Source organism: Pygocentrus nattereri, chromosome 13 (genome assembly GCF_015220715.1).
Source record: "Pygocentrus nattereri isolate fPygNat1 chromosome 13, fPygNat1.pri, whole genome shotgun sequence".
Classification (NCBI taxonomy): Eukaryota; Metazoa; Chordata; class Actinopteri; order Characiformes; family Serrasalmidae; genus Pygocentrus; species Pygocentrus nattereri.
In genome coordinates this window covers 3231697-3255935 of record NC_051223.1, presented here as the reverse complement: position 1 = coordinate 3255935, position 24239 = coordinate 3231697, and the positions used below count along the sequence as shown (strand labels likewise).

The 24239-nt window shown below is 41.6% G+C and overlaps 1 protein-coding gene across 3 annotated transcripts in view; it reads left to right on the top strand.

Annotated features, from left to right (window-relative positions):
- Positions 1–9964: 9964 nt before the first annotated feature.
- The window catches only part of LOC108431394 (zinc finger protein 385C-like), a 146282-nt gene continuing 132007 nt past the window's right edge, over positions 9965–24239 (top strand). For all 3 annotated transcript variants that reach the window (XM_017704497.2, XM_017704495.2, XM_017704496.2), the window contains exon 1: positions 9965–10056. In XM_017704497.2, the coding sequence (XP_017559986.1) occupies positions 10008–10056 (49 nt within the window). In that variant the 5' untranslated portion in view covers positions 9965–10007. The remainder of the gene's footprint in view (positions 10057–24239) is intronic.

Below are 24239 nucleotides of genomic sequence, written 5' to 3'. Positions count from 1 at the left end.
CTAGATAGATAGAACTTTATTGATCCTGGAGGGAAATTGCAGTATTTTAGTAGCAAGACATATAATTATACATAAACTTAAATAAACTTTGCAGAAAAATACAAAATAGAAATAAATCTAGACAGAAGTTAAAGTACAAGAGAAATAAAATAAAGTATAAAAGTATATTTACATGGCATATGAAACAGATTCGCTGTATTTACAAGACAGCAGGCACTGAGTGGTATGAGGTCGTCTAACACCACATATTATAGACATGAATAACTTTGAGTTGCATCAATATTGTAGTGTAAAGTAAAGTGCATACTGAAAGGTGCCATTACAGTAATCGCTCAACAGCACATTTCAGACAGCAGGAGATTGTCCATAGGAGCTTAGCGCACACACCAAAAGACCTCAGCCTCCTCAGTAAGTGTCGTCTTGTACACCGCGAGAGTGTTACAGCTCCAGTCCAGCTTGTTGTCAAAGTGCACACCCAGATATTTGTATGTCCCAACCACCTCCACATCAACACCATCAACAGTGACTGCTGACAAGACAGGTTTGGACTTCCTAAAGTCCAGCACCATCTCCTTAGTCTTACTGATGTTTAGCTGCAGCTGGTTCAGCTTACCCCAGTCAACAAAGTCCTTCACCAGCTTCCTGTATTCCTCCTCCCGTCCATTCCTTGTGCACCCCACAATAGCCGTGTCATCTGAGAATTTTTGCAGATGACACGACTCTGTGTAGTACCTGAAGTCAGAGGTGTACAGGTTGAACAGGCATTGAGCTAACACAGTCCCCTGGGGTGCCCCAACACTGCACCCAGCCTTGTCTGAGACACAGCCCTGCAGTCGTACATACTGAGGCCGTCCAGTCAGATAGTCCATTGTCCATGAGATGATGGATTCATCCACCTGCATCAGCCGTAGTTTCTCCCCTAACAGTACAGGCTGTATGGTGTTGAATGCACTGGAGAAATCAAAAAACATGCTCCTCACAGTGCTGCCTGATGTGTTCTGTCCAGCAGGTAGATAACTGCATCATCCACTCCAATGCCATCCTGGTAGGCAAACTGCAGAGGGCCAAGAGATGTTTTGACCAGAAGTCTCAGATGAGCTAGCATCAGCCTTTCAAGTGTCTTCATTAGGCGGGATGTGTGCAAACGGTTGATAATCATTCAGTCCTGTCGGTTGCCTTTTCTTGGGGACAGGAACCACACAACTTGTTTTCTACATCATTTCCACTACTCAGCTTTTCATCTACTGCTCAACTGAACTCACGCGAATTCTTGCATTCTCCAGTTAGTAGGAGACTTAAATAAATATGGGTCTGCTGTTGCTGTTCTCTCTGCCATTTGCGCTGACATAGTAAAGAAGCAGCAGATAAACATGCTTAAGTGAGGCACACTGATTTAAAAATGTGATCAGTTTGGTATTGTGTAGAGTTTTAAGCACAGTTAAACTTGATTGTGGTCGTGCCTTTAACTCAGCTCAGTAAAAAGCTTTGTTTTCCCCATTTTTCTATGTTTACTTGCTGTATTTTCACGTTCTTGCTCTCAGTTTTCATTGGCTGTTGCAGTAATCCATTTAGATTGAGCCGTTGATCAGTTTACACTAGATTACGCTTAGAGTCAGTTCGAAAAAAAATCAAACATGTTTGATAAACTCCCACTGGTCTGAGTCTGTGCCCCTTGCACACGACTCGATTCTGTCGCCAACTGTCAACTCTGACTGATCTAAAAATCTGCAGACAAGAGCCAACTAGCACAGACTCAGCCAGACTGAGAATCGAAGCTAAAATCAGGGTAAAAGTCATGTAGTGTAACCCCTTAAAGCGCAAGCGCAGTTGAACAGCGATCCAAAGGACACAAGTAGGTCCACCTCTAAATGGCTCAAAATGAATGCAGCTGAATTAAAACAATTTTGCAAAGAAGAGACGGCCAGAATTGCTCCACAGCAAAATAAAAGACTCATCATGTTTGATCGCAGTTGTTACTGAAAAGGGTGGCAAAACCAGTTACTTCAATAAGCGGAATAATCGTTTAAAAGCTGTGCTTACTTGTTTTGTCTTTATCTTATATTAAAATGAGTTGGATGATCTGAAGTGTTTACATGTGACAAATTAGCGAAAACAGATGAAATCGGGTGAGGGGCAAATTTTTCACAGCAGTGTAGCGGTAGGGTACGTGGCCATAGCCATGAAGAAAACTAATTTGACTGTGATCTTGGTGAAATTTGCTGAAACAACATGAGAAAGCATATAGAGCCTAAAGCTATAATGCAGTCCATTAACCCTCAGACATGTGGGTGTAGCTGCGTTTTTGTTTCTCCTGCTTCTCAGCTCTATCTAAGCCTAGCCAACAGACAACTAGGATGATTCAGAAAGGGACAGATGGTGCAGAATAATTTTAAAAGACTTAACTGAATGTAAATTCTGTTGAATTAAATAGCCCTATGTGTGTGGAGAGGGAGAGAGAGAGAGAGAGAGAGAGAGAGAGAGAGAGAGAGAGAGAGAGGCTAACAGCTCAGGTCATATAGCAAATGGAGGGAAGAGTGGCTGCCTGTCATTATTGCTCACACGCTTTTCACAAAAAGAGCATCTTGTCTGTCGTCTCACGTCACTGTTTCTTTCAACCTCATCACACTCTCTCTCTTTCTTTAAAAGCCCAATTTACAAGCTGATTTCACGCAGTGGTGTATAAAATCACACTGTCGGCTTCGGAGTGGGTTGCCGTGGCAACCAGGTAAGTGGGGTTGATTAGGGCATTCTGAGACGCTGCCCAGTCGGCTGCCATCTCCTGTATATTTACCACAGAGAAAAAAATTCAACGTTCAGTTTTTTCACTTAAATAGAACAGTCTCCTTCCCTCAGCCCGAACATTCTTCCCTCAGACCGTTTACCATTTTCTGCATTGTTCTGAAATGATTTACAAGTGAAATAAAGGCAAAGGCTAACGCAGGCTTCCTCCGAGATCTGTGAAGCCAGCTACTGCATCTTTTCGAACTGCTGCTCGCGCAATGTCACTGGACAGCTGAACGTGCTCAGAGGACAGCGCCAACCACCAGATCTGTTACGTCAGCTAACAGACTCCTGCACTCACTAGCATCATGTTGGGTGTTGGGGGAGGGGGTGGGGCATCCTACCCCCCCAGGTGGTAGCCAATTGTGCCTTACGGATGGCTGTAGCATCACCAGGGATCGAACTCACGATCTCTTGATGATAGGGCCAACACTTAGACGGTTGCACCACTCGGGAGCCCCCACTCCTGTGGTTTCTGACACTGCATGGTGTACTGTCAGTACCAACTCTACCTAATAAGTGACATAAGCAGCTGTTTAGTGCCCCTGCAGCCACGAGGGCGCCCCCTAACAACTTCTAGGTTAGTACTGTACCATTGTCTAAGATGCTGAAGTAAGGGGGAAAAAATCACATTTCAAAAAAGGAGGTACTCATCTGGAGTCAAACAACAGAGAGAAAAAAGTTAGGAGACAAATGTTATTAATGTTATGTCATTTGTTTTGGCTTGTAATTGGATAGCAAGAAGTACTGGACCTGGAGTCAGTCTAAAAAACTGGCCCTTGATACTGTTATGTGTAAAAATAGAGTGTGTTACATAGCTAAAATGCCTAGAACTACCATCTGGAAGCTTGTCTGTTATTTTAATTTTTTTTTGATAGATAGCTGTTTGTAATATAATGTCAGAAATCACATAAGCAAGTCTATTTGAGATCAGCCTGAAAAAAAAAGACATTTTTACCATATTAGTTCATCCCAGGTTAAGTATCATCATTTTAAGTCCTCATATCACATTGCAATTTAAAAGTCTAAATTCTTACCCTTAGTCTTTGAAAAAATATAACTATTTATCACTACCTACCTGTTCACCAGTGGGTGGGGCAAATTAATATCATGTCCCTCTCCCACCACCTTGAAAACAGGTGAAACACCACACACACTAGGGGGCAGTGAGCACACTTGCCCAGAGTGGTTGGGGGTTAGGTATCTTGCTCAAGGACACCTCAGTCATGTGCTGTCGGCTTTGGGGATCGGTCCGGCGACCGTCCAGTCACGAGGCTGGTTCCCTAACCTCCAGCCAACGACTGCCCCCTTGATCAATTGTTCGCTATATTTGCTTGTAGCTCAAGTGCAAGACTAAAGAAGCAAACTTCAGACACCAGTTTTGGCTGTTTATTACGTTTAGTTTAGGAAGGAAAACCCAGTTTTTTATATATATAACTGAATAAAAAAATGAACTATGACAGAGTTCAGATAAATATCATGACGCAGGCAGCCTACGCACTCCAAATGATTTTGAATCTTTGTAATGTCACTCCCGTCTATTTTCCGTCGGGCGGGCACTAGCAGCTGTTTAAAAATAACATTTGTCGATTTCTCCTGCAGCCAACTCCTCACCCACTACCCCCTTTACACCTCCAAGTCCACCGGGCCGTCGTTCTTGCCCCATGCCTCCTCCAGAGGGGCTGTTAGAGGGCAGCGTATTATCTTACAGCCACCCCCGCCGACCACGGTTATTGTGTTTTGAACTATTTTTAGTGTCTCTGCCTTTGGGCCTGCTTGCCAAAGGACTGGAAAGAGAAGGGCAAAGCTTAAACTTCAAGTATGTTTCCACAGAGCATCCATCAGAGCACAACAGACAGCTGGACGGTGAGTTTTGTCTTTACCCCCCACTTCGCAGAAGCACACACCCCCCGTCATCACACCATACATACATACCCGTCCACCTTTGACCACGGCCTTAAATATTTTAATGAGCTGGCCAACAGGCTTTTAAACTTTAGCCTTGTATGAGTGTGGCCAAGCATTACATTCTTTGTGAAGACCCTAAGGACAATAATGGTAATAGTTATGATGCTTATAATAATAAACATATACATGTACAGTACTGTGAAAATGTCAGAGACCACACTTCATTTATTTAATGTACAGTCAAAACAGCCCTTAAGTACAAAATGATGATAATTCTGAGGAGATGAAGAAAACAGTTCCCACAGAAAGTTCCCAAAATCAAAGTCAAACGTTATTAAAGGATAAAGAGAAAATATGACTCCTGTGAAACCACGCGAGACTTGGTAGACCACCAAAACTGTCCCCGTCAGATAAACAACAGTTTTCATCTTTGAGAGAGAGGAGAAAAATCAAGCTGCCTCAGATCTGAAAAATGTCCACAGCTGTTTCTGTCCAGAAGACCACTCAGCCTTACTGAAAAAGGGAATGGGCAAGACAGACGAACATCTGTAAATCAAACAAAGAAGCTGCTTGTGTGCTCAGAATAATGAACTGACCAGCCCAGAGTCCAGACCTCAGCATCACTGAATGTGTTTGGGCTTGCTTGTATTGTGAGAAGTTGAACGTTGAAAGTGTGGAAAAATATACCTTCAGATTTCTTTGAAAAACTGAAAGCGAGGGTGTGTCGAAAAGAGTAGACACTGTAATAACAGTTAAAGGTGAACACACATAATATTGGAAAAATGATAGTTGTTGAAGCTTCTGTGTAATGGGCTTTTAGACGCTTTGTGTGGAGAAAGATAGGAGAGGAATTCCAATCAGACTGTACAGTAAAGCACAGATCGCCCACATCCTACATTTAACTTGTATTTTAATATTTTAATATCCATAGCATTTGTGTTGTTGAATGTACGAAAACTAGCTGTTTTTTCCCTTCAGGCTGTTTTTGTTACTGTGCCTTTGAGACAGCTATACACTATATGCACTAAAGTATTGGGACATCTACACTTTTATGACATCCCATTCGAAATCCATAGGCATTAATATGGAATTGCACCCTCCCACCCCCCACCCCCAGCCCCCAATTACAGTTTTTCACAAACTGACTCATGGCAGAGGCGGCATGCTATGACAGTGCCATGTTTAAAATTGCTGAGCTGACTAGTAGGACCCATTCTACTGCCAGTGGTTGTCTATGGAGACGGCAAGGCTATGCTAATTTTATCCACCTGCTAGCAATGGCTGTGGCTGAAACACCTGAGCCCAATAAGTAGGAGGGGTGTCCTTTTTTTTTGCCCATATAGTGTATATAACTTGTCTGTTCTGGCTGGTTGCACTGTGTTGTTCCTCATTCAGAAAGCAGTCCAGGTGTAGCTTCTGTATATGGACTCTATGGACTGGGGTGTGGATGGCATGTTGTGGAACTTTAACTGTCTTGTCACTCTACATCAAATACTTTCATTGAAAAGAGTAAGTTTTACATGCTGAGGGTGCTTCACAATAAGTTCTATTTGGTTTGATATTTTGCTTCCTAAAACCATGAACTTAGTACATGTTTACGTATGACACAAACATCCAAATAGTTTATACTTTGAGGCCACTAAATATTTACATAAAGAAGAAATAGAAACTTTGAACAGCCCAATTGTCTATTTTTTGTACACTGTAAAAATGGCTTGTCAGACCAACATAAAATGATTTCCTGTGGTAACAAGTAAATCAACTAGCTTCATTCAACCTAAATATATTATGTGAATTTTTTCACATAGTTGAATAAAACTAATTCAATTGCTTGTTACTGCATTATTTTTTCTGTTGAGCTCTTTTGGCAACCGTTTACTGCAGGGTACTGTTCATAAGGCTATATTATACCTTCATAAGCTTGTGGCAACAGTAAACTGCAGGGTACTGTTCATAAGGCTGTATTATACCTTCATAAGCTTGTGGCAACAGTAAACTGCAGGGTACTGTTCATAAGGCTGTATTATACCTTCATAAGCTTGTGGCAACAGTTAACTGCAGGGTACTGTTCATAAGGCTATATTACACCTACATAAGCTTGTTGCAACAGTTAACTGCAAGGTACTGTTCATAAGGCTACATGACAGCTAAGCTTGTCATGACAACTGACATAAACCTAGAAATAACTGTTTATAAATGCTTATTCCAATAGGCATCATCTGTCATAAAGGCTACTTTAGCTGACTTTGATCAAAACTCTTTATATCAGATTATGCCCATTGAAATAAGCCTTTATAAACATTTATGTAGGGTTATGTCAGTTGTCACTGACAAGCTTGGTGTGTGTGTGTAATTTTACCTGTCTACCACAGGATATGGTAATTAAAATTAAAAAATGACTATGAGTGCATACTCTCAGCTTTATTTGAATGTATATATCCATATATACATGCAAATCACATGAAAACTCTGTGGGATGTGTATGTGTGTGTGTGTGTGTGTGTGTGTGTGTGTGTGTGTGTGTGTGTGTGTGTGTGTGTGTGCGCGCGCAGGGTTCTCTGGAACATCTGAGGCCCTCAACAGTCCCATCACTCACTTACCAAACTACGGCACCTGTAACCACAACACAGATTTATTTGCCCTGTATATGTCAGGATTGATCTTGGCCACATACCTGCCCCCCACCCACCACACACACACACACACACACACACACACTTGTCATGCCAGCCTTGTCAGCTTTGAACCTTGCGGACTGCCATGCTATATTTCACATGCTAGCTTGTCTTGAAAGCCCAGCTGTGTGCTAGAGGAGCCATTCATCAGCTTTATGTGCTTGCAGCACTTCAAATTTCACTTAGTCAACACGTCAACAGCCTCACAAATGCCATGTGCCGTAAAACATAAAGCATACCAATAAATAAAAATAAACATCCTGTTGTTTCTGCCTTAAATCCCAGCCTTGTTAGTTTTGAGTGATGGACAGGCCTGAAGACTCTTCTGAAAGGAACAAAAGTCTTTAGAGTGTCTGTTGGTTCCTGTTAGTGTCACTAATGGAATTATGTGTTTCCCTTGGTTGATATCACAGTGTAAAGGAATGGTTTAACAGGTGGTTCAGGGCTAATTCCAGATGCATTTGATGGTTTCCTAATGGGATCTAAAGGTGTACTATATAGGAAACTAGCGGACTCTAATATCAGCCAGTAAGCCAATTCCCATTAAAGGCCTGTATAGGAAACTAGCAGACTCTAATATCAGCCAGTAAGCCAATTCCCATTAAAGGCCTGTATAGGAAACTAGTGGACTCTAATATCAGCCAGTAAGCCAATTTCCATTAAAGGCCTGTATAGGAAACTAGCAGACTCTAATATCAGCCAGTAAGCCAATTCCCATTAAAGGGGAATAGAGTCCAAACTAGCAGACTCTAATATCAGCCAGTAAGCCAATTCCCATTAAAGGGGAATAGAGTCCAAACTAGTGGACTCTAATATCAGCCAGTAGACCAATTCCCATTAAAGGTCTGTATAGGAGACTAGTGGACTCTAATATCAGCCAGTAAGCCAATTCCCATTAAAGGGGAATAGAGTCCAAACTAGTGGACTCTAATATCAGCCAGTAAGCCAATTCCCATTAAAAAGGGAATAGAGTCCAAACTAGCAGACTCTAATATCAGCCAGTAAGCCAATTTCCATTAAAGGCCTGTATAGGAAACTAGTGGACTCTAATGTCAGCCAGTAAGCCAATTTCCATTAAAGGCCTGTATAGGAAACTAGTGGACTCTAATATCAGCCAGTAAGCCAATTCCCATTAAAGGGGAATAGAGTCCAAACTAGTGGACTCTAATATCAGCCAGTAAGCCAATTCCCATTAAAGGGGAATAGAGTCCAAACTAGTGGACTCTAATATCAGCCAGTAAGCCAATTCCCATTAAAGGGGAATACAGCCCAAACTAGTGGACTCTAATATCAGCCAGTAAGCCAATTCCCATTAAAGGGGAATAGAGTCCAAACTAGTGGACTCTAATATCAGCCAGTAAGCCAATTCCCATTAAAAAGGGAATAGAGTCCAAACTAGCAGACTCTAATATCAGCCAGTAAGCCAATTTCCATTAAAGGCCTGTATAGGAAACTAGTGGACTCTAATGTCAGCCAGTAAGCCAATTTCCATTAAAGGCCTGTATAGGAAACTAGTGGACTCTAATATCAGCCAGTAAGCCAATTCCCATTAAAGGGGAATAGAGTCCAAACTAGTGGACTCTAATATCAGCCAGTAAGCCAATTCCCATTAAAGGGGAATAGAGTCCAAACTAGTGGACTCTAATATCAGCCAGTAAGCCAATTCCCATTAAAGGGGAATACAGCCCAAACTAGTGGACTCTAATATCAGCCAGTAAGCCAATTCCCATTAAAGGGGAATAGAGTCCAAACTAGTGGACTCTAATATCAGCCAGTAAGCCAATTCCCATTAAAGTGGAATACAGCCCAAACTAGTGGACTCTAATATCAGCCAGTAAGCCAATTCCCATTAAAGTGGAATAGAGTCCAAACTAGTGGACTCTAATGTCAGCCAGTAAGCCAATTCCCATTAAAGGCCAAACTTTCAGGTTCTAGTCCTAATAGTTTCTAAAGGTCTTTTCATGAACGGGACGTTCCTTCAAATTATGACGTTTTTGGACGAAAAATGCTCTTTCTAACGTTTAGTTGTATGTAGTTTTACAACATTTTGTATATTTTGCTCAGACTGACTGACGGGAAACCAGACGGCGCGCGCTCTCTAGCTCCCTGTCGACCGTTGGAAACTGATGTGGAGTTTCAGTTTAGTCGGCGAATCGATTCTTTACAACTACACATTTCAGCGAATCTGGAGAATCGGTTCGGCGAGTCACTGAAGTCAAATCAACTTTATGATCCAGCGACGTTCAGTTCAGTGAGTCTAATCTCCCTCTAACTAAGGGAATCGCATAACACAAACACAGAACACATCGCGAGTTCGTTCTCCGTTATGTGGTAGCCTATTTTAAGAACGCAAAAAAATTACTAAGCTATTTCTATCCGTAACCAGCCGCAGCCGTAGTTCAGACGTTCCCAAAAGTCAGTACTGGGAATCCCACACTATATTCTGCTGAACCAGCTCAGGATGGGTTCCTCAACTAGTTAATGAATTGTAACAGGTGGGCGAGATGAATGAAAGCACAGAGTGAAATTCTGGGAGTCATGAATCGGCTCGTCCGAAATACTCTAAAGAACCGATTCTGAAATGAACGATTCTTCGGGGACTCGGATATCGCCGGTACGGTCGTGACTGTGCGATGTGGCTGAATGTCCTTCCCGGGGCAGAAAACGGACTCTCCTCACCGAGCCAGAGCAGGTAGGAACAAAAACCGCTGTTTTTTCGCTCAGAGCGGGTTTTAGTTCTCCTTTCTGAACAGTGCGGTGTCTTATTTTGTTCGTCAGCGTTGTGAAAACTGAGTGGGCGCTAAGTTGATGTGAAAGTGGGTAAACGCTGAAAAGCCTGAACGCTCTGTGAGGGAAAAGCTGAGATAAATTGTGGTTCTAGAGCGAGAATTTATATGGTTTTATATTTCTTTTGAATGTCGTTTCAGTACAAAAACACGTCCACTGGACAACCGGACAGTCTGCCCCTGTTCAGTCCAGAAATGACCTCAGAGTAGCGTGTAAGTTTCCCTCACAAACGGCTCACCAACTACGCTAAAAGATAGTAAATTGAATTGTTCTCTTTAGAACCACGAATTCTATATAGAACCATTCCTTGCTATTTTTTGGGATGGTTAATGGTTCTTCAGATTGATATAGGATGTGTTGTAAATGGTTCTATATTGCACCAGGTGGGGTTCTTTTATTGTTACTACACATTTAAAAATATGTTTTTTTTTTCACTGGTTCTCTTGAAAAAAGACCTCTTTTTGCATGATTAAAGGGTTTGTGCATTATGAAAGGGTTCTTCAGGCTGAAGGAGAATGTACTTTATATGGTTCTGTTTAGAACCTTTTTGAAGACTATATAGCACCCAAAAGGGTTCTTCTATTGTTACGGGCTTGACAACATAACAACAGGAGAGCCCTTTTCAAAAAGCTTCTACGCAGAACCACATACAGCACATTCTCCCTCAATCCGAAGAACCGTTAGCGAAGCAAAGAACCCTTTAATCATGCAAAGGGTACTTTGAGTGTTCACGGTTCTATACAGAACCATTTTCTTTACTAAAGAACTCTTGGAGAATCATCATTTTTAAGAGTGAAGCTTGACATTGTAACAATAGCAGAACCTTTTGTTTTGTTGCTACATAGAACCTTTTTCTATAAGGTTTGTATAAAGAACCATATGCAGCACATTGTCCATCAATCTAAAGATTCACCAAGCAAAGAATCATTTATGCATGAAATGGTTCTATATAGAACTCATGGTTCTAAAAAAAAAATTCCCCTGACGAAAGAACCCTTGAAGAACCGTCTTTTTTTAGAGTGTTTAGCCTGTTTGCCCTCTTTTATCTGAGTTTGTCTTCAGGTTTTGGCGAATGAGCGATCAGCGCCGGAGTTTTAATTTAAAACAAGGTTTAAAATGTGTTCAGGGACATGGCTTTATGTGCCTCTATGTGCATCCAGGTGAATTTCCAGATAATCCAATCATAAAGATGTAAACATTCGTTCAGACATTGAGTGGTTTGGTGTGAAATTCCACGTTCTAGAGATGATTATAGAATCAGGTTGCTCACAGTGGTGGTGATAGGAACCAGACATCCCGAACATTTAAGGCATTTAAAACCTGCCTCACAGAGTTAATGCATGGCGTGATTACGAATCCATTGCCTAGTGTTTGACACACTGTGTCATCCATCCATCCATTTTCTAAGCCACTGGTGGTGGGGGCTGGAGCCTATCCCAGCGGTCATCGGGCGGAAGGCAGGATACACCCTGGCCATCGCAGGGCAGGCAGACAGTCACTCACACATTCACACACAGGGGCAATTTAGCATGTCCAATTGGCCGGATTGCATGTCTTCGGACTGTGGGAGGAAACCCACGCAGACACAGGGAGAACATGAACACTCCACACAGAGAGGACCCTGATCACCCAGCCGGGGAATCGAACCCAAGCCCTCCTCACTGTGAGGCGACAGCACTACCCACCACGCCACAATAGTTTTAAAAGATGATAACGGCCTAAAATGTACCTTTTTAAATCCACTCATGGTGGTGTGTATATTGTTGTTGTCTAAAGAAAAACAAGTTTCTCCAGAAGGGTAACTGCACAGGAGAGGCCAAAAATGCCCTTAACTTTTAATGTAAGTTAATATAAAGAGATTTAATTCTAATTGATTTTGGGCCATTTGGTCCAGTCATCGTGAAATTGTCACACAGTGTAAAGGAGAACTGTCATGTTCAAATGACTTAGAATAATAAAAATAGCCAACAGTGAAGATACCTGTTTTTCTTTGGGCAGTGACGATATGCAAGGTGTTATAAGACAAAATTTTCCCTTATTGGCTTATCTTTTAGGATTTAGTATTACCTAAAACTCAGAAGACATGTGTGGGTTCACTGGCGGTTTTGGGTGGCAAATGGCTGCATTTGTGTTGTTCCTATCACCACCACCGTAAAGAAACTCGAGTCAGTAACTTTGTCCATAATGCACCATTTCACATCGAACTGCTTAATGACTTTTTTTACATCTTGTTGATGTATTTGTTCATTCTTTGTCATCCACTGGCTAGCACTTAGAATGTAAAAGGTTAGAGCAGAGATAAAGAACGATTAAAAGGAGGAGAAAAGAAGCATAAATATTTGATTCGGGGTTCATTTGACATGAAGCGTAAGTGCATTTATCTAATCAATTCAGCCATTCTAGTGTTTTTCATCTGGCGTATTTTCTAAACTATCCTGCCTCTGCTAAAAAAACTTCATCAGAATGTATTTATTCCTTTCATAACTCAAAAAAAACATTTTCATCATGTAAACACAGCGTTCACTCATCTAAACATGAAATTCCTTTCCACAGAATTTCCTATTTTCATCACCGACTCTGAAACTGTAGCCCTGTGTTCAAATACAGCTTTTAAATAATACATTCCACTGTTGGCTCTTTTCCTAAAAAAGCAAAGCCAGTTACTGTAATGCTGTGAACTCTTCATTAAAATATCCATCCATCCATCCATCCATCCATCCATCTTCTAAGCCGCTTCTCCGTCAGGGTCGCGGGGGGTGCTGGAGCCTATACCAGCAGTCTTCGGGCAGAAGGCAGGATACACCCTGGACAGGTCGCCAGTCCATCGCAGGGCAGACACACAGACAGTCTCTCACACACTCACACCTAGGGGCAATTTAGCATGTGCAATTGGCCTAACTGCATGTCTTTGGACTGTGGGAGGAAACCGGAGAACCCAGAGGAAACCCACGCAGACACAAGGAGAACATGCAAACTCCACACAGAGAGGACCCTGGTCACCCGGCCAGGGAATCGAACCCAGGCCCTCCTCACTGTGAGGCGACAGCACTACCCACCATGCCACCATGCCACCGTGCCGCCCCTTCATTAAAATATGTAGAGTCTAAAGCATCATTTACAATCAGAATACCCCTGATGCCAGCTAAATCAGTAATTCAGCAGACTACACTGGAGAACTATCAGACAATCAAACTAACAAAAGCAACGGCTAACCACAATCAAAATGAAACAACAAAAGCTACGGTTGCTAAGGAGATTGAACAAACGGCCGCTGTTGCTCTCACTGTGTTCACTCTGGAAATGTGTTCATTTTCATGTTCAGATTAATGTGAACCCTGTGTTCATACACTATATTGCCAAAAGTATTCACACACCCATCCCAATCATTGAATCCAGGTGTTCCAATCACTTCCATGGCCACAGGTGTATAAAGCCGAGCCCCTCGGCCTGCAGACTGCTTCTACAGACATTAGTGAAAGAATGGGTCGCTCTCAGGAGCTCAGTGAGTTCCAGCGTGGTACCGTGATCGGACGCCACCTGTGCAGCAAGTCCAGTCGTGAAATTTCCTCACTACTAAATATTCCACAGTCAACTGTCAGTGGGATTATAACAAAGTGGAAGCGATTGGGAACGGCAGCAACTCAGCCACGAAGTGGTCGGCCACGTAAAATGACAGGGTCGGGTCAGCGGATGCTGAGGGGCACAGTGCACAGAGGTCACCGACTTTCTGCAGAGTCAATCACTACAGACCTCCAAACTTCATGTGGCCTTCAGATCAGCTCAAGAACAGCGTAGAGAGCTTCATGGAATGGGTTTCCATGGCCGAGCAGCTGCATCCAAGCCTTACATCACCAAGCGCAATGCAAAGCATGGAATGCAGTGGTGTAAAGCGCCGCCACTGGACTCTAGAGCAGTGGAGACGTGTTCTCTGGAGTGACCAATCACGCTTCTCCATCTGGCAGTATGATGGACAAGTCTGGGTTTAGCGGTTGCCAGGAGACGATACTTGTCTGACTGCATTGTGCCGAGTGTAAAGTTTGGTGGAGGGGGGATCATGATGTGGGGGTGTTTTTCAGGAGTTGGGCTCAGCCCCTTAGTTCCAGTGAAAGGAACTCTTAAAGATTCAGCACCAAGAGATTTTGGACAATGTCGTGCTCCCAACTTTGTGGGAACAATTTGGGGACGGCCCCTTCCTGCTCCAACATGACTGCACACCAGTGCACAAAGCAGGTCCATAAAGACGTGGATGAGCCAGTTTGGTGTAGAAGAACTTGACTGACATGCACAGAGTCCTGACCTCAACCTGATAGAACACCTTTGGGATGAATTAGAGTGGAGCCAGGCCTTCTTGTCCAATACCAGTCTGACCTCATAAATGCGCTTCTGGAAGAACGGTCAAAAATTCCCTTAAACCCACTCCTAACCCTTGTGGAAAGCCTTCCCAAAAAAGTTGAAGCTGTAATAGCTGCAAAGGGTGGGCTGACATTGTATTAAACCCTATGGATTAAGAATGGGATGTCACTCAATTTCATATGCGTGTGAAGGCAGATGAGCGAATACTTTTGGCAATATATTTTGGCAATATATATTATTTTCAAAATAATGTTAGCGAATTATTGAAATTAAAAAATACTAGTAAATAAACTTGTTTTGTCCACTCATATGACTGTAGGAAAGTGCACTAGGGATGCAACAGTGCACAGTATATTGTTGAACCGTTTGGTGTGCAGACTACATGCACATTGTACATTCAGATCCACAGAATGTCTCTGGAGCCTATCAGCGCTCTGTATGTAAATCTGAACTGGAGAGGAGAGGAGGAACTAAAAACAAATAATCCCTCAACTTCTACCTGATAATGATGAGCGCTACCAAGACCGAAAGAAGTTAAGCGGTGCTCGCGACTCCCGCAGCCAGTCTTTTAGGTAAACAGCTACTGGTAAACTAGCCTTTATCTTTTCTGTATCTTTCAGCTCAAAAACAGCCAGTTTGTGAAGAGGTAGTGAACGGATGCCAGGCATAATAAGTGATGCCGAATGCTTTATTTCATTAAATTCATATGAATAGAGTGTAAAAATGTACCCGACTATTCTTGGCACTCCCTGCCATTCTTCAGCAGTGCTCTGCTGCATGACGCTGTGCGCAAAGTAATTTGCGAACTCTGTGAAACGTCAGGGAGAGAGACTGAAAACGAGTTGACAGACATCCTGACTAGCTCTCCTTAATTATTTAAAATAGAGAAGACAAAGCACCTACAGATTGTCAAAGCTAAGAAACACTTTTAATTTTAATGTTTGTCTCCTCGGGCGGCACGGTGGCGTGGTGGGTAGCGCTGTCGCCTCACAGCGAGGAGGGCCTGGTTTCGATTTCCCGGCCGGGCAGCCAGGGTCCTTTCTGTGTTCATGTTCTCCCTGTGTCTGCGTGGGTTTCCTCCCACAGTCCAAAGACATGCAGTCAGGCCAATTGGACGTGCTAAATTGCCCCTAGGTGTGAGTGACTGTCTGTCTGCCCTGCGATGGACTGGCGACCTGTCCAGGGTGTATCCTGCCTTCCGCCCGATGACTGCTGGTATAGGCTCTAGCATCCCCCCGTGACCCTGACGGAGAAGCGGCTTAGAAGATGGATGTTTGTCTCCTCATGATTTTTCGTACAGTAGAGACAGAAACTTATTTGTCTGTAGGCAGAATAAAGAGTAAATCGTTGAAAAGGTAATGTGCTTTTTTTTCTCTTAAATATAAAGATAATGAAACATACAGATACAGAACTGTGGGCCCACTGGACCACTGCATCCCTAAAATGCCCTCGGCCTCATTCGGCCTCATTCGGCACTCTTTGTTTATTTGCTGTATTTACTTTTTTTGCGCCTGCAGTTTTCATTGGCTGTTGGTGAGAATCCATTCAGATCGAGTGGTTAAATAGTGTGTTACTAGGCAGGTGGAAAAGATCAAACAGGTTTTGCTACACTCTGATTGGTCTGAAACTTGAAGAGTACTCAGTTTTCTCTCTAAGCCTTGGTGGTCCTAGTTGCTGAAGTATTTCTTTAAGCTTGTAATTCCCTCTTATTCTTCTGTACAGAGAAATGTTCTTTAATGTTCTTTGGTGGATGAAATTGTAGAAAGGTGTTCTAAAGGTGTTCACCTCTTGGAATATTACGCTTCTCTTTCTGTCTTTTCCCCTCTGTCTCCTTTTCTCTTCCCTCTGTCTCTCTGTCTCCTTATGCCTTTCTCTGTCTCTTTCTCTGCTTTCTCTGTCTCCTTATGCCTTTCTCTGTCTCTTTCTCTGCTTTCTCTGTCTCCTTATGCCTTTCTCTGTCTCTTTCTCTGCTTTCTCTGTCTCCTTATGCCTTTCTCTGTCTCTTTCTCTGCTTTCTCTGTCTCCTTATGCCTTTCTCTGTCTCTTTCTCTGCTTTCTCTGTCTCCTTATGCCTTTCTCTGTCTCTTTCTCTGCTTTCTCTGTCTCCTTATGTCTTTCTCTGTCTCTTTCTCTGCTTTCTCTGTCTCCTTATGCCTTTCTCTGTCTCTTTCTCTGCTTTCTCTGTCTCCTTATGCCTTTCTCTGTCTCTTTCTCTGCTTTCTCTGTCTCCTTATGTCTTTCTCTGTCTCTTTCTCTGCTTTCTCTGTCTCCTTATGCCTTTCTCTGTCTCTTTCTCTGCTTTCTCTGTCTCCTTATGCCTTTCTCTGTCTCTTTCTCTGCTTTCTCTGTCTCCTTATGTCTTTCTCTGTCTCTTTCTCTGCTTTCTCTGTCTCCTTATGCCTTTCTCTGTCTCTTTCTCTGCTTTCTCTGTCTCCTTATGCCTTTCTCTGTCTCTTTCTCTGCTTTCTCTGTCTCCTTATGCCTTTCTCTGTCTCTTTCTCTCCTCTCTTTCTCTGTCTCCTTATGCCTTTCTCTGTCTCTTTCTTTCCTCTCTTTCTCTGTCTCCTTATGTCTTTCTCTCTTTCTCTGTCTCCTTATGTCTTTCTCTCTTTTCTCTCCCTCTCTACCATTCGCTCATCTTATCTCTCCCTCTCTCTACTTGTCTGTCAATCTCTTCTCTCTCTCCTAAATCTCTTGCCTTTTCTCTCTCTATATCTCTGTCTTTTTGTCTCTCTTTCTCTCCCTCTCCGTCTCTCTCTCTCTCTCTCTCTCTGTTGCTCAAAGCCCTGGCTGGATTTCGGTATTTGTGTGTGAATGTGTATAGGTGTGTGTGTGTGTGTGTGTGTGTGTGTGTGTGTGTGTCTCTCTCTCTCTGGTTCTGTCAGCTGTGAAATTGAGTATGATCAGCTGTAACAGGGTGAATGGAAAGCCTGTGCTGCCTTTGAATCTTCACTGACATTCCGAACAGCGTCAGCATCTCCACATCTTGCACCCGTTCGCTTTTCACCAACTTTCATCAGAAATGTGCAGCATTTACAGCAGACTGATGCCAACTGTCTTCCAGAAATGTTACAGAAAAATTCCATAAGTTAATGTTCCGTAATGTTCATATGATCCACTCAGTCATTCAGACAGATTGTAATGCACTAATGGAAGCGCACTATTGTTTAATTTAAAAAGCGCTATAGTGTTCCTATAATCCGCAAAATCAGTCAGACAGATTATAATACACTGCAGGACGTCTTGGGGCAGTATGACCTCTATTATTTCATTTAAAAAGGGCTTTGTAGTGCTAGAAGGGTCCATGTGGTCATTCCGACAGATTGTAATATATTACAGGACATGTATGGCGCAATATGGGTTCTATTATTTGATATAACAATTGATCTATGTTGTGCTTTATGCAGATAGTTCCGGCCACGAAAGCTGATTGGTTAAGGAGGTTCTAACCGTGCTAATATTTTGCCATAACAGTTTTTTTTTTCACAAAAGCTGTATCACTCCGCTGAGACGCCGTTGATAAGCAACGACTTTAACAGCTGTCAGAGACGCTCAAGCCATTTGAACGTTTTTGCTTCTTACTTTGCGCACAAACAGAAAATGGATGCTCTTAAGATGACATTTGACCAACTGCTGATTTGGTCAGACTTTGAAGATGAGACTAAACGAAATTCCGAAACTGTCGTCACCACTGAGCAGCTTTTCACTCGGCAGCTGCTCAGTGGTGACGACAGTTTGGGAATTTAGTGTAAGAAGCTGGAGAACGAACTGCCGGTTGAGCAGCGAGTGGGCGGAGCTCGTTACTCTGACGTAGCAACAGGCAGCTTGTTAAGGAGATATAACTTGGCTGAAGGAACCGAACATTAAAACATATTAAACGCCGCTTTCATGGCCAGCTTATTTATTTTGCTTACTTTATTTGCTTAACTGTTGTATAAAAGCAACAGAGACACTTGGTTGTGTGTTATCGCTAATAACATCACGGCTGTGATGATCTGTGGTGACCAAATCAGCGCTGATGTTTATTTGCGGTAACACACTCTCTCTCTCGGGCTCTATTGCTTAATCATCACTCTATAATAGTTTATATGATCCACACAGTCATTCTGACAGATTGCGGTACACTGTAGGAGGTCTGTGGGTCTGTGTGGACATCTATTGTTTCATTTAATTGCTCTGTAATGCTGCAAAATGTTCTTATGATCCATCTGACAGATTGTTCTACACTGCAGGAAGTGTAGGGGTTCAATATGGCTTCAACTGTACTGCACAAGGACAGTAAGACACTTGTGGCTCAGGTAGAACTTTGAATTGTGGCAGTAGTAAAGCTTTGATTAATTAATTATTTGAATAATAGCCAGTACGCCTTATATACACAGTACTGTAAAAAGGAACACCTAGTAAATTGTTTAAAGGCATTTATCTGAATAGAAATTGCAATAGAAAAAAAACACATGAGAATAAATCAACGAATAAATGTTTCTTGTGCTAGCAGGCTAAAAAAATCCAGCAGCTCAAAGGAAAAAATAGAAGCGCACAAATATAGAAGACTACATTTGAAAACATAGTTTGTTAGTGGAAAGTAAATTGAGAATTGAAGAAACGTCACCAATCTATGCTGGACTCCTGAATTCACTCATCTTGTTGCAGACGTTGTTCTATTAGAGTACGAATGCCTTGACTATGTGATGGACAGGTGCAAAAGACAGGTCTGACTGAATAAAATCATTTTTCTATCCCAAAAATAACACAGGCCCAGCACTGTACTGCAAATTATATTACAGAAGCAAGTGATTTGGTAGCAGGTGTGCCCAGTGTGACAGGTGGTCATTTGCCACCAGTAGGCTGTATTTTCTACAGGACAAAATTGCACTCGGCTGTAATGCCAATTCACAACTGAGATCTTTCAGTTATTAGAGTGACTTTAAAGTCAAAAGACTGATGCGCATGGTAAAAATAAATCATAATTATGAACATTGCAATAAATGTCTGTCATGAAGCCATTTTAACAAAGGATAAGTAATACTGTTCACTGATGTCATGTATACTGTCCTTAAAAACAGTGCATCACACTGCAGCAGCATGGACCAACGTTCAAGTAGTCATTAGACTGGTAGTATAGGCATTTTCCTGCTAATTTTGGGGCGTTCTATAGATACATAGATTATAATAATGATTGACATGGAAAATTATTTTTTTTTTAATGAATGTGTTTACATTCAGTCAAATGGAAAAAGTAGAGGTGGAATATACAGATTTTGTCATCTAAAAAATGCGCCTTCAATGCTGTGCAAAAACAAGAAAGCCTTCATTTCAAAAAATCTGTAACCTACAGGTATGTGGTGCAGTGCTGTAAATGAGAACATAGGAGATATTAAAGTATGCATTATGATCACTTTAATCACTGAATCATGACGGTAGTAATTAGTTTTTTTTTTTTTTTTTTTTTTTTTCAAATCAAATGAACCTGTGTTCAAGTGCTTTTGGCCAACTCCAGAGCATCACGTTATCGGCCCCTAGGCACAAATGTTTGAAGAATCCCAGATTGGAATTCTAGTTTGATGAAAAAATTGAAAAAGTTTCGCTTTTGTTCTCGTAAAGTTTCCACCGCAAGTCAAAACAGCTGTTTAGATTTTGTCGAAATTGCTTGTGGGCCCCCCTAAAAGCATGGGATGATTGGGGCCTGCTTTTGGGTAACAGTGGAGCAGTTTACTGGTTTTGTCATAACCGTTATACCGGTATATCACAAATATGCACAGATAACGCAACAGAAAAACACTCAAATGAGCTGTGAGAAGGAAATGCCTGTTTCAAAGCACTGCAAGTAAAAAATAATTAAGCAAAAATATAAGAAGAGCTGTTAATGAGGGTACTATTGGAGGGGGGGGGGGTGCCTAAGTAGGGCACTGTAGGCCAGCCCTACAGCTCCTGTGTGTGTATATGTGTGTTACTGTCCCTCTGAAGGCTTGACATGCTGTTGTGCGTCTGTCCTTTATACGCTTCAGTTAAGCAGTCTGTAAAAGCCCCTCTGGAGCGAGATACCGTCAGGCATGGACGTGGTACAGAACCGCAAGCCCTGCAGTGAGGTCACATGAGGTGCAGATGGGGACACTGGCCGTACCTTTAGGATATTGTTGGGTTTGATGTGGGAGTTGTGTCCATCTGGGCCTGTGAACTCAACTTATGAACATGCAGTAAACCTGTATCTAGATTAGTATCAGAGTTGTTCAAAGCATACTTAAAGGAATGGGTTGCCAGAAAAATAATTTATGCAGTTTTCCACTTACCACAGATGTGGTCAGCAAGCAGAGACTTATTAGATGTCCAAATTTTCCTTCCTAGTTAAGGAGCTGTAAGACAATGCAACATTGATAACAAACACTTGATTTGGATGAATATTGATTTCTAGTGTTTGTTCGTAGCGCAAACACTAAACTAAAAGAGCATAATTTGGACACCGAACATGTCTGACCAAACGTGGTCAGAGTAAAATTGATCAGCATGTGGAATTGGAGGATTACTGTGTTTTCTATTACTATAAAAGAAGCACCACCTGTGCTGACACAGGTCACATCGCTGTGGAAACACATTATTTGATTTGTTTTATAGAGTTATAATAAAAGGCCACTGAGTGAGAAATATATTTCCTGTTTGTTTATAAAGGAGGTTTGTCTCATATATCTCTTGGAATGCTCATTTCTAATTTTCAAAAAAAAAAAAATTTAATAAATAAGAAATCTTAGCACATATAGAATATTGTCTACATCCCTTAAGCTGCTGTCAAACAATGCATACACTACCTATTGCTGTTGTTATAAGAAAACCTTATATCTCCAAAATGAGAATTTTACAGGAAAAGGAAAAAAAATACTTTACTTTTAATGTAAGTCAATGGAACCAGACTTTTTCCGCCAAGTCAGTTTGGGCCGTTTTTTTGGTCCATTCTTCATGGGCAACAGGCCCAGTGTAAGGGCAACAGGTCTTACCCAACTATGAAAACCTGAAAAATGACAAAAATATAGAAGATAATATATAAGAGATACAAGGTTTTCTTCTGACAGCAGTGATATGGTAGTTTGATGTTGAAAATTTGTTGTGAAACCCTACATTTCATTTCTATCAAAGTCAAAAGCAATTACAGACAAATTAACAGCAGATCAGCTGTGGCAGTTTCATACTATGGCTAAGTATAGCTTTTGGAAACATTTCAAAACGGCTCTGAAAACCTCATTTACCCTCTGCATCAAGACAAGAAAATGGAAACAGTCTTTTCTAAGCATTGTTGAGCTGTGAAAATTACTTTCTGAAAGATCGATTGATATCTAGGTAATGGAAAATGGGAGTCTGTCCAAATCTGAGCTTCTGTGGTAGGAACGCTGGTGAATAGAGAGAATATAACAAAGAGAAGAGAAGTGTCTGGAAATCCCAGGAAAGTAAATGTTTGAGATTGAAATAAGTCATCTCTCTGCCACAACACAGCGAATTGCCTCATCTTTTCTGCTATGCGTTTCTCACAGTTCGACTTTCCTCCCCTTGAGGATTGCTGTTAGATGTTCCAGGCGTTTGTGCTAGTATTGAAGGGCCCATCTTATGGAAAACCAAAGTTTCCTCACCATTCTGACTTAAAAGAGTTTGATTTAGACCAGAGGCAGGCAACATGCGGCTCTTTTACTACCCTGTTGCAGCTCCACAGCAGAATTCGATTTGTAGGTAAAAATAAAATAATCCCCCTTTACAGTAAAATAAAACTCTGTTGATCGTTTTTAACACAAAACGGTCTTTATTGCTGTAGTTAATGTAGCCTATATCTGCAAATTCACACTATAACACTGACAATTGGCACGCAGACTGCTGTTCACCATAGCAGCAACAACAATCTTGCCTAGTAACCAAAAAAACGACAAAAAGAGAGAGATTTAAGACGAACATTGATAATTTGGAGATGAATTGACTCATTTGCATTTAGAAGGACTCCAGCTGGTTTCCTGATGCATTTAATCTGCAATGAGCAAATGTCAAACACGAAAAAGTCGTGAAGCTGAAGTCAGCTGCTGATTCGAATTTTCCCGTTACGCCTTAAAAGGTGCTGCAGTTACATTAATTTAAGGTAGAATGGGAAAAAGAAAAAAAGAAGCTTGTGAATGAGAAGCTGACTTCGACCTTGTGAAAATCGAACGTTGGGAGATTTTTTTACAAGAAACTGTTCTACTTTTGTGGAAAAGTTTCCTGCCAGAGATGCGAGAAAAGCGACTAATGTTATAGTTAAAGCTTAAAGTAGGGTAAAGTAAGTCTGTGTTTTCATTAATATTGCATTCTTCATTCTATACTAGTACGTTAGCGCATACTACATTTATAGTCATGATGTTAAAATGGACATAAAATGTTGTGGCTCCCAAGCTGGATTGTTTTTTGTTAAAAGGACAAAATGGCTCTTCTATATCGATAGTGTGTTATGCAACATGAAAGGCCTCTTAAAATGAGCAAGCAATTGGCTGTTATTCCTCACTAAAGGTTTTTATTCAAACTCAACACTTTTACTAGATCAAAGCTTAAAACCTTTGGCTTATTGGCTCCAGAACTAAGCCCATTTATTCAAACTTTCTGTGAAACTTTCATGATGTACATGAAAAAACTAGGATGTACAGCTTCACAAACATAGGTTGGCCTATTTGTCCTTAGTTTTATCGGGAATAAAAAAGGAAAAAGGGTGTAGTGAATATAGTCATACATGGATTTGTCCATCTGTTGCATTTATCATTACTACCTTATGCATGGGGAAGGCGTGTTTTGAGATATAACCTATCAGAGAGAGAGAGAGAGAGAGAGAGAGAGAGAGAGAGAGAGAGAGAGAGTGAGTGAGTGAGAGTGTGTGTGTGCGGGAGGGAGAGATGAAGAGAGATAAATTGAGTGAGATCTTGGTACGTTTGCTGTCTTGCTACTTATTATGCCCAGTCACTATCGACTCATAACACGGGCTACAAATAATTACAGATACTGTACGTTATGCCAAGCGCTGGTGTTCATATCAGTTAGCAATCGTAAACATACGCTGTAGAGGCTCCGAGTCCGCCTGGAGAAGCGCTGTTCACGTGAGGATGCTTTCGGTTCAGGTGCTACAGCATTGACAAAGTACTATTCTGGTGGGCCAGGTCCGTTTTACAGTGTATACACTGCACTACATTGTCCGCCTTGCGCAGCATAAAATGGTCCCACACTTTAAAATAGATGGACTTTGGTGACATTAATTAAATGAAGCCTCGAGGCAAAAAATTTGTAATTTTTTGTAAAGTTACTCGAATAATCGTTTCAGCCCTAAAATTAGTTCAACATATTGATATTAGTTCATTCGTATTGATCATTCATAGCCTAGCAACTGTAACTATGCTCAGAATACCTCTGAAAAACTTTACTGTACACTGTAGCATATTTATAAATCTGCCCAATTTCCCAAGAGATTAATGCAGAATGAATAGTTACTCGTTTCTTGAATGTGTAAGATCTCAATTAATGAAGAAGATCACAGGACCAAACCAGAAAAGAGCATTTCCAAAAGAAGGATTGTCAAACCAAACATTTTGTTGCCATTGAAGCTAGCATCAGTGCTTCTATGGTGAGGGAGTGAGCAGCCAGCCAGCACATTAGTAGGCAGCCACAGATATCAAGGGGTGTTTTGCACACTGATCTCCTCCTAGTACTTTACTCTTTAAGAGGGAAACGCAAAGAGAGAAAAATGCA